The sequence below is a fragment of the Leptonotus elevatus genome, chromosome 1 (assembly GCF_054856555.1).
Source record: "Leptonotus elevatus isolate MCC_2025b chromosome 1, RoL_Lele_1.0, whole genome shotgun sequence".
Lineage (NCBI taxonomy): Eukaryota > Metazoa > Chordata > Actinopteri > Syngnathiformes > Syngnathidae > Leptonotus > Leptonotus elevatus.
Window position 1 is genome coordinate 42,767,651 of NC_141239.1, and position 15,236 is coordinate 42,782,886.

General features: G+C 41.7%; 1 protein-coding gene across 2 annotated transcripts; it reads left to right on the forward strand.

Moving 5' to 3' along the window:
* Positions 1–101: 101 nt before the first annotated feature.
* stard3 (StAR related lipid transfer domain containing 3) lies at positions 102–15,103 on the forward strand. Of its 2 annotated transcripts, XM_086060056.1 has the most exons (15): positions 102–227; positions 1,332–1,561; positions 1,646–1,723; positions 2,406–2,483; positions 2,577–2,630; positions 2,885–3,002; positions 3,078–3,179; positions 3,241–3,296; positions 3,365–3,457; positions 6,079–6,141; positions 8,606–8,701; positions 11,686–11,765; positions 11,853–11,957; positions 12,062–12,155; positions 12,491–15,103. In XM_086060056.1, the coding sequence occupies exons 2-15, from the start codon at positions 1,346–1,348 to the stop codon at positions 12,620–12,622; spliced, it is 1,365 nt and encodes a 454-aa protein (XP_085916182.1). In that variant the 5' UTR covers positions 102–227; positions 1,332–1,345; the 3' UTR covers positions 12,623–15,103. The 2 variants fall into 2 exon arrangements, with proteins under 2 accessions (XP_085916182.1, XP_085916191.1); XM_086060065.1 differs by lacking the exon at positions 2,577–2,630.
* Positions 15,104–15,236: the final 133 nt, after the last annotated feature.

Consider the following 15,236-nt stretch of genomic DNA (forward strand, 5'->3'; position numbering starts at 1 on the left):
ACAGGATTTTAAACTGAGGCAATCCGAGTGGGATAAATCATATTTTTCACCTTTTAGAATGAATGCAGAATAAGGATCCGCGCAAGCGCACACGGACGACTTGATCACGTGATTAAGCGTCAGCGAGACGACGACGCGGGGACTTATCTTTCCTTGTCATTTTTCATCTTCGGAAGGTCGTAAGACTTGGTAAAACTTGGCATTGTGATGGCGACGCGGTAAAACAAGTAAGTTAAAAACCATTAAATCATTAAGTGTCATTTTAATGAAGACGTAAGAAACATGTGTGTAAACAAGTTTCACTCGCGTGTTGGCCTTAATTTATTGAACATTCCTCACACAGCTAGCCAAATAAGGAAGGTAAATTAGCCACTGTGAGCTAACTGGGCAGCTAGCAGCTGTAAGATAGCTACTAAACTAAATCACATTGTTGCTTATCAAAAAATCTTTTATAAATCATTCCGTATTCTCCTCTGAAATTTGTATTTTGTTTGCAATATTAGTCGTCTCTCTTACCTGACATCTTGACTCACAACAAATAACCAGTGCAGTACACAGATGTTTGTTTTGTCGCTAACGTGCTCACAAATGATGTGGTCACAAAAAATAGGCTTACTTTTATATGGCAATGACTGTATACTAATATGAGGTATGACGTATTATAGAGTTAACTGTGGAGTGATGACTAACGGAAGAGACTTGTTCAGTTGTTTATCTCAAGAGGCAATTGAGAGGTTGTGATTCACTGTTGGCGATGCTCTTTGTTAGTGTCAAAATCAGTAATACAATTAAACATACTTGAAATACGCCTAAATGCTATCATTATTATTGTGTCATCATGGGTATTGTTTATTTGCAGTCTTGGCCTTTAATAACTTTGTTTGTACAAAAAATACTATTAGCTGACATGTTTTCAGATCTGTCAGCTTCATCTTAATGGACAAGAAACAAACACACAAAAATATCTGGACATGGGGCTGTTTTCACATACTCCAAACTGTCCAATTGTCCACAGTGTAAAGTAAAAGTGTTATACTTGTATCTAAAGGTATCCTTTTTTTTTTTTAAGAGTCCTCTTCCCATGTATTTTTTGATGTATTTTTTGTACCACTGTACTTTTCTAGACTCTATAGATTAATAGATAAAATTGACATATTTTATGCATAAAAAAATAAAGTCAAACATCTGAAATGAAGCAGTTTTTTTTTTCTTTCCAATGGCAGCCTCTGCGATTAATTTGTTTTTTTAATTCGACCACATTGATTGCAGTGTTGAATTGTATTAAAAAAATATATTGAATTTGCTATAATTTTCTGTGTGTGTGTTTTGAGGTCGTGTGGGGAAAATGCCGGGCGCGGAGTACGGAGAGCTCGGGGCCAGCCTGACTGCCATCGCCTCACTAAACGCGTCGTACTCCACCTCGTTGTCGCTGCCTTCCCCGTACCTGCTGCTGCCACCGCCTGCCGAGCGCAAGCTCATCTCGGACGTGCGCCGCACCTTTTGCCTTTTTGTCACCTTTGACTTGCTCTTCATCTCACTGCTGTGGATCATCGAGCTCAATGTGCGAGACCTCGTTGTTTGTTTTTGTACTTTTTTTTATGTTTAAAGTTTGACTAATGTGTGTCTTCATGGACTCTCCGTGTAGATCTCCAGCAACATCTGGGACAGCTTGGAAAAAGAGGTCATCCACTACAACTTTAGGTCTTCCTTCTTTGACATCTTTGTGAGTAACTAGAGATTATTTGTACAGTCAAATTTCGTTGCACTCTGAGTCATCTGCTGGGTCTTGTACAGTGATTGTCAAACTTTTTACTGTACTTCTCCAAATACCATCATCATCACCAACATTACAGTACAGTAAAATTAGGCCTAAGTGTCATCAAAAGCATAGTAGAGGTTTTAGTCCAAAAACATGATATTTTGTTATTGCGACCCTCACGAGGATAAGCGGTTAGGAAGATGGATGGATGTAGCTGTAAGCCACTGAACATTATGCACATGTTGAACATTAACTTTGTTTTTATAGAGGATATAGTGTGAAGACATTGCTATGTAAATAAATAAAAGTTGATAAAAAAATTGTAGCTCAATAAATGTTTATCTATCTTTTGCATACCACTAGAGGGAGCCCCAAAATCACTGGTCAAGTAGCTTGCTGCCTCACTGTGTCCCTAATGCAAGTGGATTGTAATAGGAAACCTAATATATTTGATACACTGCAAAGCATTTGTTTTTTTTGTTTGTATTTATTTATTTATTTATTTTTACTTTGGGGGTATGCTTGAAACTCAACCATTTTTCGAGGCACCTTCACCCTCTAGTAGTCACTCATTTATCATGGGGGATTGCGTTCCACTGTTCTGAGGGCAGTATTAATAAGTAATATGTCCTCTTCCTGTTCACAGCTCCTGGCCCTGTTCCGCTTCCTGTGCCTGCAGGTGGCCTACGCCGCCTTCCGACTAAGGCACTGGTGGGTGATTGCGGTGAGTCACCTTGGAATCTTTGATCAAATTCCACCTACCCCCAAAATTTCCCAAATATGAGAATGTAAAAGCCCCCGAATAAACACCCTGCAGCTCACCACCCTCGTGACCAGTGTCTTCCTTGTGGTGAAGGTCATCGTTTCAAACGTGAGTGTCACTACTTTTGCTGTGTATGTTGTGTAATGCAGGTTTATCAGTTTCCACCTCATACACATTTTCACTTCTGCATCAGTGGCATGGAAGTGACTGAAAGCACTTCAGTCGACAGGAGCGCTTTCAGTCACGTATTACTGCGAGCCGCGTTCCTCGCAATGAGGAAGTCGCACTACTTTTCACCCTGTGACCCATAGACATACAATACAGCATGTCTATGGTGAACACCCTGCTTTGTGTGCAACCAGCTTCTCTCCCAGAATGCATTTGGCTACGTGCTGCCCATCACGTCCTTCGTGGTGGCCTGGCTGGAGACCTGGTTCCTTGACTTCAAGGTGCTCCCGCAGGAGGCGGATGATGAGCGAGGTGGGTGGCGGCCATCAAATTGAAATTTTCCCAAACAAAAACAAGCTTTTACAGGTTTGAACATTTTGTCCTCAGTTTACTTGGCGGCGGTGAACGCGGCCTGCGAGCGGGCTCCCATCATGTACCCTCGCGCCGTGTCTGACGGACAATTCTATTCGCCGCCCGAATCAGTTGCAGGTAATGCCATTTGAGCTTTTATTACCCCCACGTATTTGCTGACGCCCCCCCGCCCCCACAGGCTCTGAAGAAGATCTCGATGAGGAGGGTCTCGGCCGTCGCGCTGTCACCGCTCAGGTACCCCAAATGAGGTACTGTCTCACAGACCTCTCTTCTCTGACTTTCTGTGCGTTCTCTTGGTGCAGGAGAAGGAATTTGTTCGACAAGGACGCGAGGCCATGACCATCGTGGAGCAGATCCTCACCCAGGAGGAAAACTGGAAGTTTGAGAAGAACAACGTGAGGACCACCTGTCTCTTTGGCTGCTTCAAAATCCATTTTCTGTAGTACTTTTCCCGACTAGGGCCGCAGGTAACAGTCGTGTACCCCAGCTGACACTGGTACACTGTGGACTGGTCACTAGCCAGTCAAAGGGCACATAGGAAAAAAAAAACAAGCATTTAGGCTCACTTTCTCAATTTAGAATCTCGCCAAAGCAAAAAAAAAAACTAAAACAAAAAAAACCAATCAGAATAACGGTCAAACTTTTACATACTGTACTTCCTGGTAAGTTTTATCATAGAGTAGTATAAGAGGTTGTGCATGTCATACTTTGGAAACAGTGAACTACTCAACAAAGCCTAACTTAGAGTACTGCTTTTGTCTCAAAGTTCCTTCCTGTTTTAACAAAACTCAATTTTACTTATAGAGCACTTTAAAAAGTTAATTCACTCTTCCAGCATGCAGAACCTCACTTTGTTTATGTTTTACTACTGAAAACTGCTGTATTTTTAAGACTATAAGTCACTTTTTTTTTTTTCATAGTTACGACTGGTACTTAAGTGTGACTTGTATATTAAAATTAGAGCTCCCGAATTACCCTTGCCTAATCGTCTTGACAGCATTGAACGAGTTTCTTGTTGGATGTGAAACTTGTGCTTTTATCTACAGAAAAGTTTTGCTTTTACAATTCCATATTGTGTTGTGGCCAAAGGTAGAATCCTTGTCGGTTATTGCGCTCTTTGGTGCTGTAATAGTCAACCTACTTGTGGCGCATACTACATGCTAAACTAATGATATGTCACAGGTTAGTTGCCATACTACATCATCTTGTTCTTCTTACATTTCTTTTACATTATTTTGGCTGTTGGCAAATAATTACAGTGCATTACCGCCACCAATCTTTAGGATGTGGCGCATTGTGGCGTCCAGGACCACCAGGATTCTATCTTTGCTCACAATACCACACAGGTTTGTAGTTCATATAAGCCAGTTTAAAAGAAAATAATGAAATAAAGAAAAACTTTTCCATAGTTAAAAGCTGAAGTTTCAAATCCAAGCAGAACCCCTTCGCTGCTGTCAACACAGTTAGGGAACAAAATTTGGGATTTTGAGTCTTGAGTCTCAGTTTTTGTAAAATTCATTTCCTGCCAAATTGGAACTTGTACTCCGGAGTGAATTGTATGTTCTTTTTTTTTCTTCTTTATGATAAATATTTTTTGGGGGGTCTGACATACTCTGATTTATAGTCCCAAAAATACGATAATCAAATTCGAATTGAATTTGAAAAAACAAAACAAATGTTATTTATTTATTTGGTGTCCAGATAAGTTCAGTTCAATAAGTACAATCCACGTTTACATATCTTTTCACGAAACATGAAAAGTTGAATAGATAAAGCCACAGATTTGTTTGTATCATTGACTATGTTTACATGCAGTCAATATTCGGGTTAAGGTCAGAATTCTGCTTTCCGGAACATTCGAGGTAACCCGTTTACATGTGTGGCGGACAGGGATACTTTCGTTTACATGATCATTTGTGCTCAATTGGATACCCCGTCATTACGTAAATTTCTACTTTTAACCTTCTATGGTCAATAAAAGACACAAATTATATTTGTCACTCACTACGCTAAATAAAGTAGTCTGTTTCCTCCTCGCTCCAGAAGTGTGGTTCTTTGCTGTGCCCTCATGTATGTTTACCCCAGCTTAAGTATTGCTAGGGGGGGGGGGGGTTCAGTCCTGTTACTACGTCTCCTCTAGCCTCACGATTCACAAAGTGACTGCGAATTAACATTATATGCGGTATATCTGGTCGTTATTTTATAAAATACATTTTCTTGAAAACTTCTTGGGTGGTGGCCAGTATTAACATGGTGTCGGAAACACTGCGTTTTTGTTTTTGCCGTAGAGACCCAAAATAACGTAATACTGTAAGCGAAGAAGAAGAAAAGATTGAAAAAATATATAGAGCATGCGCACAGCGAAAAACAATGCGCCGTTCAATCAAGGTATTCTGAATGCGTTTATATGAGCAAGAATTTGGGTTATGAAAAGGGCCAGGGGTCTTATTGTTTTTTTTGTTTTTTTAACTAATAAGAGCATATTCGGCTTATTGCATGTGTTTACATGGCCAATATTGCCAATATTTGGGTTTTAAATGTGTTATTGCCTGCTTGTAAACGTAGTCATTGTTGTAATTTAGAATTTTGTATATTTTGTGTCATAGAGAACGCTTCAAAAACTGCCAGTCGAAGGGTTTAGTTAACAACTCTAAGTGGATAAACTGCCATTCATATAAAGTAGTTCATTTGCATATATTTCAGCATAAAGGTAACCTATGAAACCAAAACATTTATGTATACATAATAAATGTGATGTTTGATTGGTATGAGATTATTAATCAAAATCGTTGAGGCTTGTGCTAAATAAGTGTGCACAAAGGGACTTTTTCCACCCCCCCCCCCCCACACACACACACACACCAAAAAAACCAACACCAAAAAAACCAACACCAAAAATACGCTTTTTTACACGCTTTTTGTTTTTGGCACTGATAAACGCAGACATGTTTGCACACTGAGTCTTCTCTATTTAAATTCAATGTTAAAAAAATCTGTGTTTCATGTGTTGTTTCAGGACGCCGGCGACTCAGTCTACACTCTGGAGATTCCATTCCACGGCAAGACGTTCATCCTTAAGGTGAGGGAGCAGCGTTTGTCATGACTATGTCACGCTCACTGGCGAGTGGTGACCTACATCCTGTTGACATCATTCCACTTTTGTTGTCTCGGTTTGCATCGACAGCGCTATTTTAAATTGTATGATCTCATTATCGTCGTTGATTCTCATTGCCTCATTGCTTAGAGTTAGCACGTCACTCATACCAAATAGGTCACATCTTTTCCGCTTTAATCAATCGGCTGTACCATAGAAGCTTTGTGAAATTGTGGAAGACTATTTTTGCTCAACAAATGTCAGACAGAAAACAGTCAACAAAGGGCTCCGGTCATCTGGCCTGACAGGTTAGCTAAGGCACTGTAACCGCAAACTAACGCCCCGGCTGATATGCAGGGACAATGTGGCTGTTGTTGATGCTGTGGGTTGGTATTTAGCTCGTCAACAGGGTCTACCGCTTTGTTTGTGGATCGTAAACAAGCGTGCGAAAAGGGATTCAAGCGAATCTTCAGCCCTGCATAGTTCATAGACTGGACATCATCATGTGAATATTTGATTTATATGGACTATTTTCATTTCTATTCTTAGTGATTTTGTTGAACTGTAAAACTGAAGAATGAATCACCAGCTTGGACCTAGTTCTGAACTGAGTGGATATAAGTAGGCTACTCATAATTTATTATCTTCTATACATTATTCATTATTAAACACCAACAATCGTTTAGCAATCGTGATTAGCATTAGCGTGCTAGTGATTCAACAAACGTTAATCACCATTTAGTTCACACATACGTCATGTCTACACGAGTTGAATTGAGTTGATACAACTATCCATCCATTATCCGCTGTGCATGAGCATTATTAAACAATAAAATTAGCCTATGATAAACGGTTAGCAATCACAGTTAGCATTAGTGCGCTAGCGATTCCCATTTAAGGTAAACAAATATTAACTCATTCACTCTTAGCCATTTTCACAAAAGCAATTCCCTTAACTTACTGGATTTTGACTGATTTTGCAAGGCCCACAGAATATTGTGTTCTATTGCTATAAAAACATGGAACCTAACAAAAGAAAGATTCAAGTCTCTTTGTTCATCAGGAAAAAAAGTAAATTTCTATCTGTTTCCGTTATGCAGCAATTAGCATAAGAATATAGCTAAGTTTCATCATTATTCACAAATCTATTTAGAATTGTGAGTAATTTAGTTTTTTTTCAACATGGCCCTGGTTTATCTCCTTTGCTCTGCTGCCACCTGCTGGCCGTTTGTGTAATAACTACCATTACTTCAACCGTTCTTTGCGGTTGAGAGGCTGCATCAAAGCCTTCTGTTTGCTCTAGCATAAAAATATACATTAAAAAAAAAAACTTTAAAAAACGTATAAATGTGTCTTTGGGACACTTAAACATTTAGAAAAAAGAACGTATTTATACGTTTTTGGGCGCAAATTAGCTAACTACCATTTGGTTCACACACATCATTATGTCTACATTACACATGTAATAGTATTTTAAAAGTCACTTTCAGATAGTGCTTCAACAATAATCATTTGGTAAGAGTTTTGGGGAAGCTCAATGTGCTGTATTGTCTTGAATAAAAACCCACTAAGTACTTGAGTGTTTTTTAGAGAAGGGTCTGTTGTTGTTTTTAAGCAGAGAAATAACATCTGCCATTCGGCCACTAGATAGTGGACTAACAGAAAAAAATCCCATACCATTGCAATACTCCGTGCGTCTGCAAAAAAAAAAAGTACATCCATAAAACCTGGATGGCTCAAACATGGTTCCGGCGGCGATTTGAGGCAGAAAATATAGGTTGACCTATTCTTAAAGTCAACTCATCTGACTTTCTCGACTCTTTTCCCAGCCCTACTTGGACCTGAAATCAAGTTAGTCTAAAAGTAGAGACGATAATTTGACAAAAACATTTCAATGGAGGTATGGTCCCAAACTAAATAGAAAATTTGACATCAAATTTGAAGGCGATCCAAAATGCAGTCGAAAAATCGAACAAGAACCTACATGGACAACTGCGATTTCAACCTGAATTTTAAAAGATAACGTAGTGTAAAAGTAAAAAAAGGATTAAATCCAACAAGTCATCATACATATTTCCAATGTATAACATATCTTCAATGCAGCAAATGATCCAAAACTAAGAGTTTCTCTTTGAAAGCTGCTCAATGCAGGACATTTTTTAATATATTTTTAGTCGCTGCTGCCACGTGTGGCCAAAAAATGAAATTGCACACTCCCTTCTTCATGTACTGTACACAACACGTACATGATGTCACATCCACAGACAGAGGGCGGGAAATTCCAACCAAAATCCAGTCCGAAAACTATTGGCCATTTAGGATAATCATATTAAGGATTATGTTCTCACCATTGGCCTGGGAGAAATAACTTGCCTGACAGTGAGGATTAGTTGCACTACCGCCGTGCAATTGGCATGCTTGGTGACATTGTTGTTTTGTGCTCTGCCAGGCCTTTATGCAGTGTCCTGCTGAACTGGTGTACCAGGAGGTTATTTTGCAGCCCGAGAAGATGGTCCTGTGGAACAGAACTGTGTCTGCCTGCCAGGTGAGAGTTGGCCAGTCATAGCTTCTATAATAATTAGTGGTGCAGGGGATCACAAACGTCACGGTTTGGATCAGATCACGGATCGGATTTATTTTGTAAAACGCTTTTTCCCATTAAAGCGATACTTGACTCATTCAGCCATTTTCATCATTAAGAAGATAATATTTTGTCTTTAATATGCTAACTTTATTATTTATATCATGTCAACGAATACCTTTAAAAAAATGTTTTTTTGCCACTTTCTGCCAACTGACAATGGTATCACCTGTGCTGAGGAAACGGGTGACGAGTCTAATGACTAATCATGGCTCAGTTTGCTGACCAAACCTAGGAAACAGGTTGCCTAATACCTCAGCACAGGTGATGTTATCATCAGTCGACAGCAAGTGGGAAAGTGTGTTTTTAAAGGTATAAATTGTACGTGAAAAATAATGAAGTTATCAAACTAATTCTGGACAAAATGTCAACTTTTTACTGCTTAAAATGACTCAATGATTTAAAAAAAAAAAAACTACTCAAAATATTTATTTAGGTAATTTAGGATTTAGAAGCACAACTTTAATTGCAATATAAGCCAGATACATTCTTATTTTATACATGGCCCATGTATAAAATAACAAGGTATTAATGACTTAAAGTTGTGTTCCTAAAATCTAAATGGCTTTATTTGACATTTTGAGTTGATTTTTTTTTAAATGTATTTGTTTAATGGGCAAAAGTGTTTTATAAAATAAACGTAGATCGACCGGTAAATCGAGAGCTTCGCCTTTCGACCTGTTTTTCACCACAACCGACCGATTCAGAGTCCCCATCACTGCAGACGCTGCACCGATCCGCCTGTCGATCTCTCGCTCCATCCTGCCCTCACTCGTGAACAAGACCCTAAGATACTTAAACTCCTCCACTTGGGGCAGGATCTCATCCCCGATCCGGAGAGGGCACTCCACCCTTTTCCGACTCAACGCCTCGGCTGCGCCTAGAAATTCTGTCTATAAAAGTTATTAACAGAATCGGTGACAAAGGGCAACCCTCACTGGGAACAAATTCGACTTACTGCCGGCAATGCGGACCAAACTCTGACATCGGTCGTATAGGGACCGAACAGCCCGTATCTCGGTACCCCGTACTCCCGAAGCACCCCCCACAGGACTCCCCAAGGGACACGATCAAAGGCCTTCTCCAAGTCCACAAAGCACATGTGGACTGGTTGGGTGAACTCCCATGCATCCTTGAGGACCCTGTCGAGGGTGTAGAGCTGGTCCACTGTTCCACGGCCGGGACGTGCACCCCTGAATAGACCTTACCAGGGAGGCTGAGGCGTGTAATCCCACACACACCCTCCGGTCCCCCTTCTTAAAAAGGGGAACCACCACCCCGGTATGCCAATCTAGAAGCACTGTCCCCGATGTCCACGCGATGTTGTAGAGGCGTGTCAACCACAGCCCCACAACATCCAGAGCCCTTAGGAACCTCCCAATCACGCCCCTCCAGGTCTCACTGTCATTTACCCACGTGAGCATTGAAGTCCCCCAGCAGAACGAGGGAGTCCCCAGGGTGAGCGCTCTCCAGCACACCCTCCAAGGACTCCAGAAAGGGTGGGTACTCTGAGCTGCTGTTCGGTACATAAGCACAAACAACAGTCAGGACCCGTCCCCCCACTCGAAGGCGGAGGGAGGTTACCCTCTCGTTCACCGGGGTAAACCCCAACGTACAGGCGCCTAGCCAGGGGGCAGTGAGTATGCCCACACCTGCTCTGCGCCTCTCACCGTGGGCAACTTCAGAGTGGAAGAGAGTCCAGCCCCTCTTGAGAGGATTGGTACCAGAACCCAAGCTGTGTGTGGAGGCGAGTCTCTAATCTAATCGGAACTTCTCAGCCTCGCACATCAGCTCGGGCTCCTTCCCTGCCAGAGAGTTGACATTCCATGTCCCCAGAGCTAGCTTCAGTAGCCGGGGGTCGGATCGCCAAGGCTGCCGCCCAGCTCACTGCACACCCGTCCCCTTTGGCCCCTCCCACAGGTGGTGAGACTTTCGGGCTGTGCCCGGCCAGGCCCCATGGGTATAGGCCCGGCCACCAGACGCTCTCCTTCGAGCCCCACCTTCAGGCCTGGCTCCAGAGGGGGGCCCCGGTGACCCACGTCCGGGCAAGGGAAACGACGATCCAAAATTTACATTAATCATTGGGGTCTTTTGAGCCATGCTTTGTCTGGTCCCTCACCTAGGACCTGTTTGCCATGGGTGACCCTACCAGGGGCATGAAACCCCAGACAACATAGCTCCTAGGCTCATTGGGACATGCAAACCCCTCCACCACGATAAGGTGATGACTCACAAAGGAGAGGAAAAAAATTGACAAATTTACACACACAAATTCTGTATCATGAATTTGAGGATTAATTTCACCCTAGTTGCCGAAATGCTCGCTTACATGCGACTTACGTGATCCACAAGGGTTTTCAAGTTTCTCTGCTGCTATCATAGTGAATGTGGACTGATCTTGTTGCTTTTGTGTGACTGCGCAGTTTGTTTTTTCACCAAACAATCCACGGATCGCGTGTAATGTGAACCCTAACCCTTCACATATACTTTATGTATCATTTGACCGGCTGTTTAATTAACTCAGGAGATAGCAACACAGAAAGTGCCTTAACTTTGGTCATGAAAGATGTATCCTAAATGTCAGCAAACCACCATTCATCCATCGTCTAGACGGCTTAACCTGATTAGGGCCGGTAGCGTATACACGTGTCGGAGCGTATTCCAGCTGGCTTCGGGCGAGAGGTAGGGTACGTCGTGGATTGGTCGCCAGCCAATCGATAGGCAAACGTAGACAAAATATAAACCTTTAGGGTTATATATCTGGCTGTGCAACGCCAACCACAAGATGTTTTGTAATGGGTTTCAGTCCAAGTCAATGCTAGTCAGTTCTGTTTTTAAACATTCTAGATTGGTCTATAGTTTTTTGTTTTTTTTCCCTGCCTGCTCAGATCCTGCAGCGGGTGGACGACAACACGCTGGTGACGTATGACGTCTCGGCTGGGGCGGCTGGAGGAGTGGTGTCTGCCCGGTACCGAGCCGCCGCTTAGCTCGCATCTCTTTGACTTCTCAGTTTTTTTGTTTGTTTTTTTACAAATCATGTGTTTCATCCACACAGGGACTTTGTCAATGTCCGTCGGGTGGAACGTAAACGAGACTGCTACCTTTCTGCCGGCATGGCCACCGACCACGACGCCAAAGCACCCTGTGGCCGTTATGTCAGGTTGGAAAAGCAAACGGCTTTTAAAAAAATAAAAATAATTATTATTATTTATTTATTTTTAAATGAAGTGACACTACATTTTCGTCAAATGTTTTGCACAACAGGGGAGAGAACGGTCCCGGCGGATTTGTGGTACTCAAATCCAGCAGCAACCCGTCCGTTTGCACCTTCATTTGGATCCTCAACACGGATCTGAAGGTGAAGAGAACTGAATGAATGAAGCAATGAATTTATTTAAAGACCCTGTGAAGTGATTCAGAGATTTGTTTTTAAATATGTTATAGATGATGAAAAATGTGCAAAGATTTATGCAGTAGCTAGTTGTGAAGATATAGTGTTAAATTGTTTTTCACCTGTGTGTGCGGGGGGGGATAGTCGCACCTCTCCCAATATGTAAGAACTTGACCCTTCGTTCACATCAGTGCAATTGCAAAATGTAGGTCGCTATAGCCCACTGGCTTGGCCACTTCAGAGCGCCTCGTTGTCTGCCATTAGTGTGCATACGTCACATTTTTACGTTTTTTTCCTCTCAGGGTCGACTACCGCGCTACCTCATTCACCAGAGTCTGGCGGCCACCATGTTTGAGTTCATGTCCCACCTGCGCCAGCGCATCGCCGAACTGCGGCCCGCCATGCGCTGCCACCGCCAACACCACCCGTGCTAGGACTATGGCCCCGATTAAAAACAGGGAAGAACGCGAAGCACGAACTGGTCTCCTCTCAAGTCGAAGAGACGTGAAGCACGTGAGCACGAATTGGCCACGTTTGGGCAAATGACGCGGCTATTAAGACTGAACTTTTCTCTGAGCCTTATCTTCTTCTGCTTTCTTTGGTCCGTTTGCTGACTATCTGGTGCTTTCCTACTCAATATTTACCCTACTTGGGGAGACAGCACCAGTTGAAGCTGATCCTTCTTGCCTTCAGGTGCAAAGATACACAAAATGGCTGCCAAACAGGATCGCAATAGTCTGGGAAAATTCCATGAGAATTTATGATGGAGAAATAATACATTTCTGGTTTATTTACATTAATTCCCATACAATTCCATGAAGTTTCCAACTTTTAACATTTTTGAATTTTGCAACCCTACTGCTAATCATCCTTTTTCAGTATGACGGAGCCTGAGGTTCTATAATCAGTCATTCATCTAAAAGCGGTTTGATTGTTGTTGAACATTTTTTAAGCCTACTTCAAAATCTCTACCAAGCATACACTCTCAAAAACAACACCAAATAAATAAAGCAAGTTTGGTTAGCCATGCAAATAGTCAAATTTAAATATAACAACTATGCATTCAAGCTGTGAGCTGTGATGACTGTGCCCCTAAATCAATCTTGAAAATAATTCATCTTTGCCGCCATGTTTTGCCTATTTAGATGACAAAAAAAAGCTTTGTAGTATTAGTGTAGCCCCGGTCTGCCTCGTATTACCTTCTTTTACCGATTGAGACTAACTTTTAATTGGATCAAAATTTCAACCAAAATGGTCGACTTCCTGTTGAAATACATGCATACAATAACAAATGCTTCCACTTTTGCGTTGCGTTGCATTTTTGCTGATCATCAAGCTTTGGAATTTGTCCAGAATGGCAGCTTTAAATTAATGGCCAACTTGAGACTGTGTCATATTACGATAGATGCCAATTTCATGTCAATGGGTGGAACGGGTGTCGGAGGTTGGGAGGGGTAAGTGACTGAATTCCCGTCAGGTTAGAGATTAAAATGGTTAAATTTTTGCTTTGCTACAATTTTTGCTTTTACATATATACGAAAATGTGTGAGTTTTTGGACATTTTGAAGCCCCTCTAAAGGCGATTCAATTCACACATTGGAATATAGGAGGAATGAACCAATAGCGATTCCAACTGGGCCTTGTACATCAAGTCCTTTAATGCAACTCTTTTGATTTCAGTGACGTTCTACCATTCAGAACACCTTGCCAGCCAGTTCTTGCCCTCATTTGGGTTTTGTGGGAGCTGTAGTTTATCCCAGCTGACTTTTTGGCAAATGTCATGGTAAACCCTGGACTGGTCGCCGGCGAAAGGGGCAGAGGTCTCCCGCAAATAGCGAAAATCTGGGAGTAATTGACGCCCACACAAAGTGGTTTGTAATTGCCTGCAGATACCAGAAGGTGGCGGTAAAGCACTTTTTTTTTTTATTCCCAAAGATATGGCATGCCTAAATGAAGCTCCTCCCCTCAGTTGAACTTGGATGGTTGCTGCCAAGTAGCCACCAGATGGTGCCAATTAAAAACATTTTTTTTTTTATGATTTTTGTTTTGCTGTGGTGGTTTCAGGAATAACATAAGATAAGTTCCCCCCCAAAATCTGAAAGTGAAGTAGCTAAATTCGTAAAATGGCAAACCATCAACAGATGCGGACATTCACACCTATGGGAAAAATCTGAGTCTTCATTGAAGCTAGCATGCGTGCTTTTGGAAAGTGGGAGGAAGGCAGAGTGCCCAGAGAAAATGTGGGAAAGCTCGAGGAGAACAAACAAACTATGAGATTTGGACTCCAAACCTAAGGACTGTGAAGCAGATGCTGACCTCTAGGGCACCTTGCTGTCCGCCTTTTGTACAGGAAAGGTCACCCAAGCTAAAAAAAATAAAATGTAAATGCTTTTCAGCATGGAAGAAGTGTTAATTCAGCATTTGTGTGGATGACCAAGACAAGCTTAGCATGAAGCACGGACGCTGAACACTCAAGTGTTTTTTTGTTTTTTTTTAGAATTCAGCTTTGTGGACTTTTCTTAGTGGAAAAGCACACAACCATTGTTTTAGGAGTGTTAAGAATAAAGAGCATATCATGATAACGAGATGATCCCCGCCAAAGGGAACAGTTTGTTCTTAGCTCACATAGCAGCAGATGTGTGAGTGTGAAAAAATGTCAGATGAGGGTAATGAGCCGTGGAGGAATTTCCGGTGCCTTCAACGCAATCTTTGCTTTGTGTCTTAATGAATGAATTGTGTTTTAACACTGTCTCACACACACACACACACACACACACACACACACACACACACACATTATACTGTACTTGTAGTGTTTACACAAACGTATTCATTTGAAGTCATCGTGACAAACGGACCAAACTGTTTGTTTTTTAGCTTGTGTTATAATAAATTGATTTCATGTTATAAAGTCATTTTCTTTCAAGGGCCTTTTGAATGATAAAGATCCAATAACCCCAATACGGTGCTTAACGCACAAACAGTTTTCAATCATCCATGCCTTAAAAATAAATTCCTTATTTTGAGATAAGGGCCCTGTTTGTTTTG

Bases quoted from the DNA above. Each gene is read 5' to 3' on its own strand.
- stard3 (XM_086060056.1), top strand. From the start codon at position 1,346: ATGCCGGGCGCGGAGTACGGAGAGCTCGGGGCCAGCCTGACTGCCATC. The intron at 3,297-3,364 runs GTACCCCAAATG...CTCTTGGTGCAG, and splicing joins GTCGCGCTGTCACCGCTCAG to GAGAAGGAATTTGTTCGACA. The intron at 6,142-8,605 runs GTGAGGGAGCAG...GTGCTCTGCCAG, and splicing joins GCAAGACGTTCATCCTTAAG to GCCTTTATGCAGTGTCCTGC.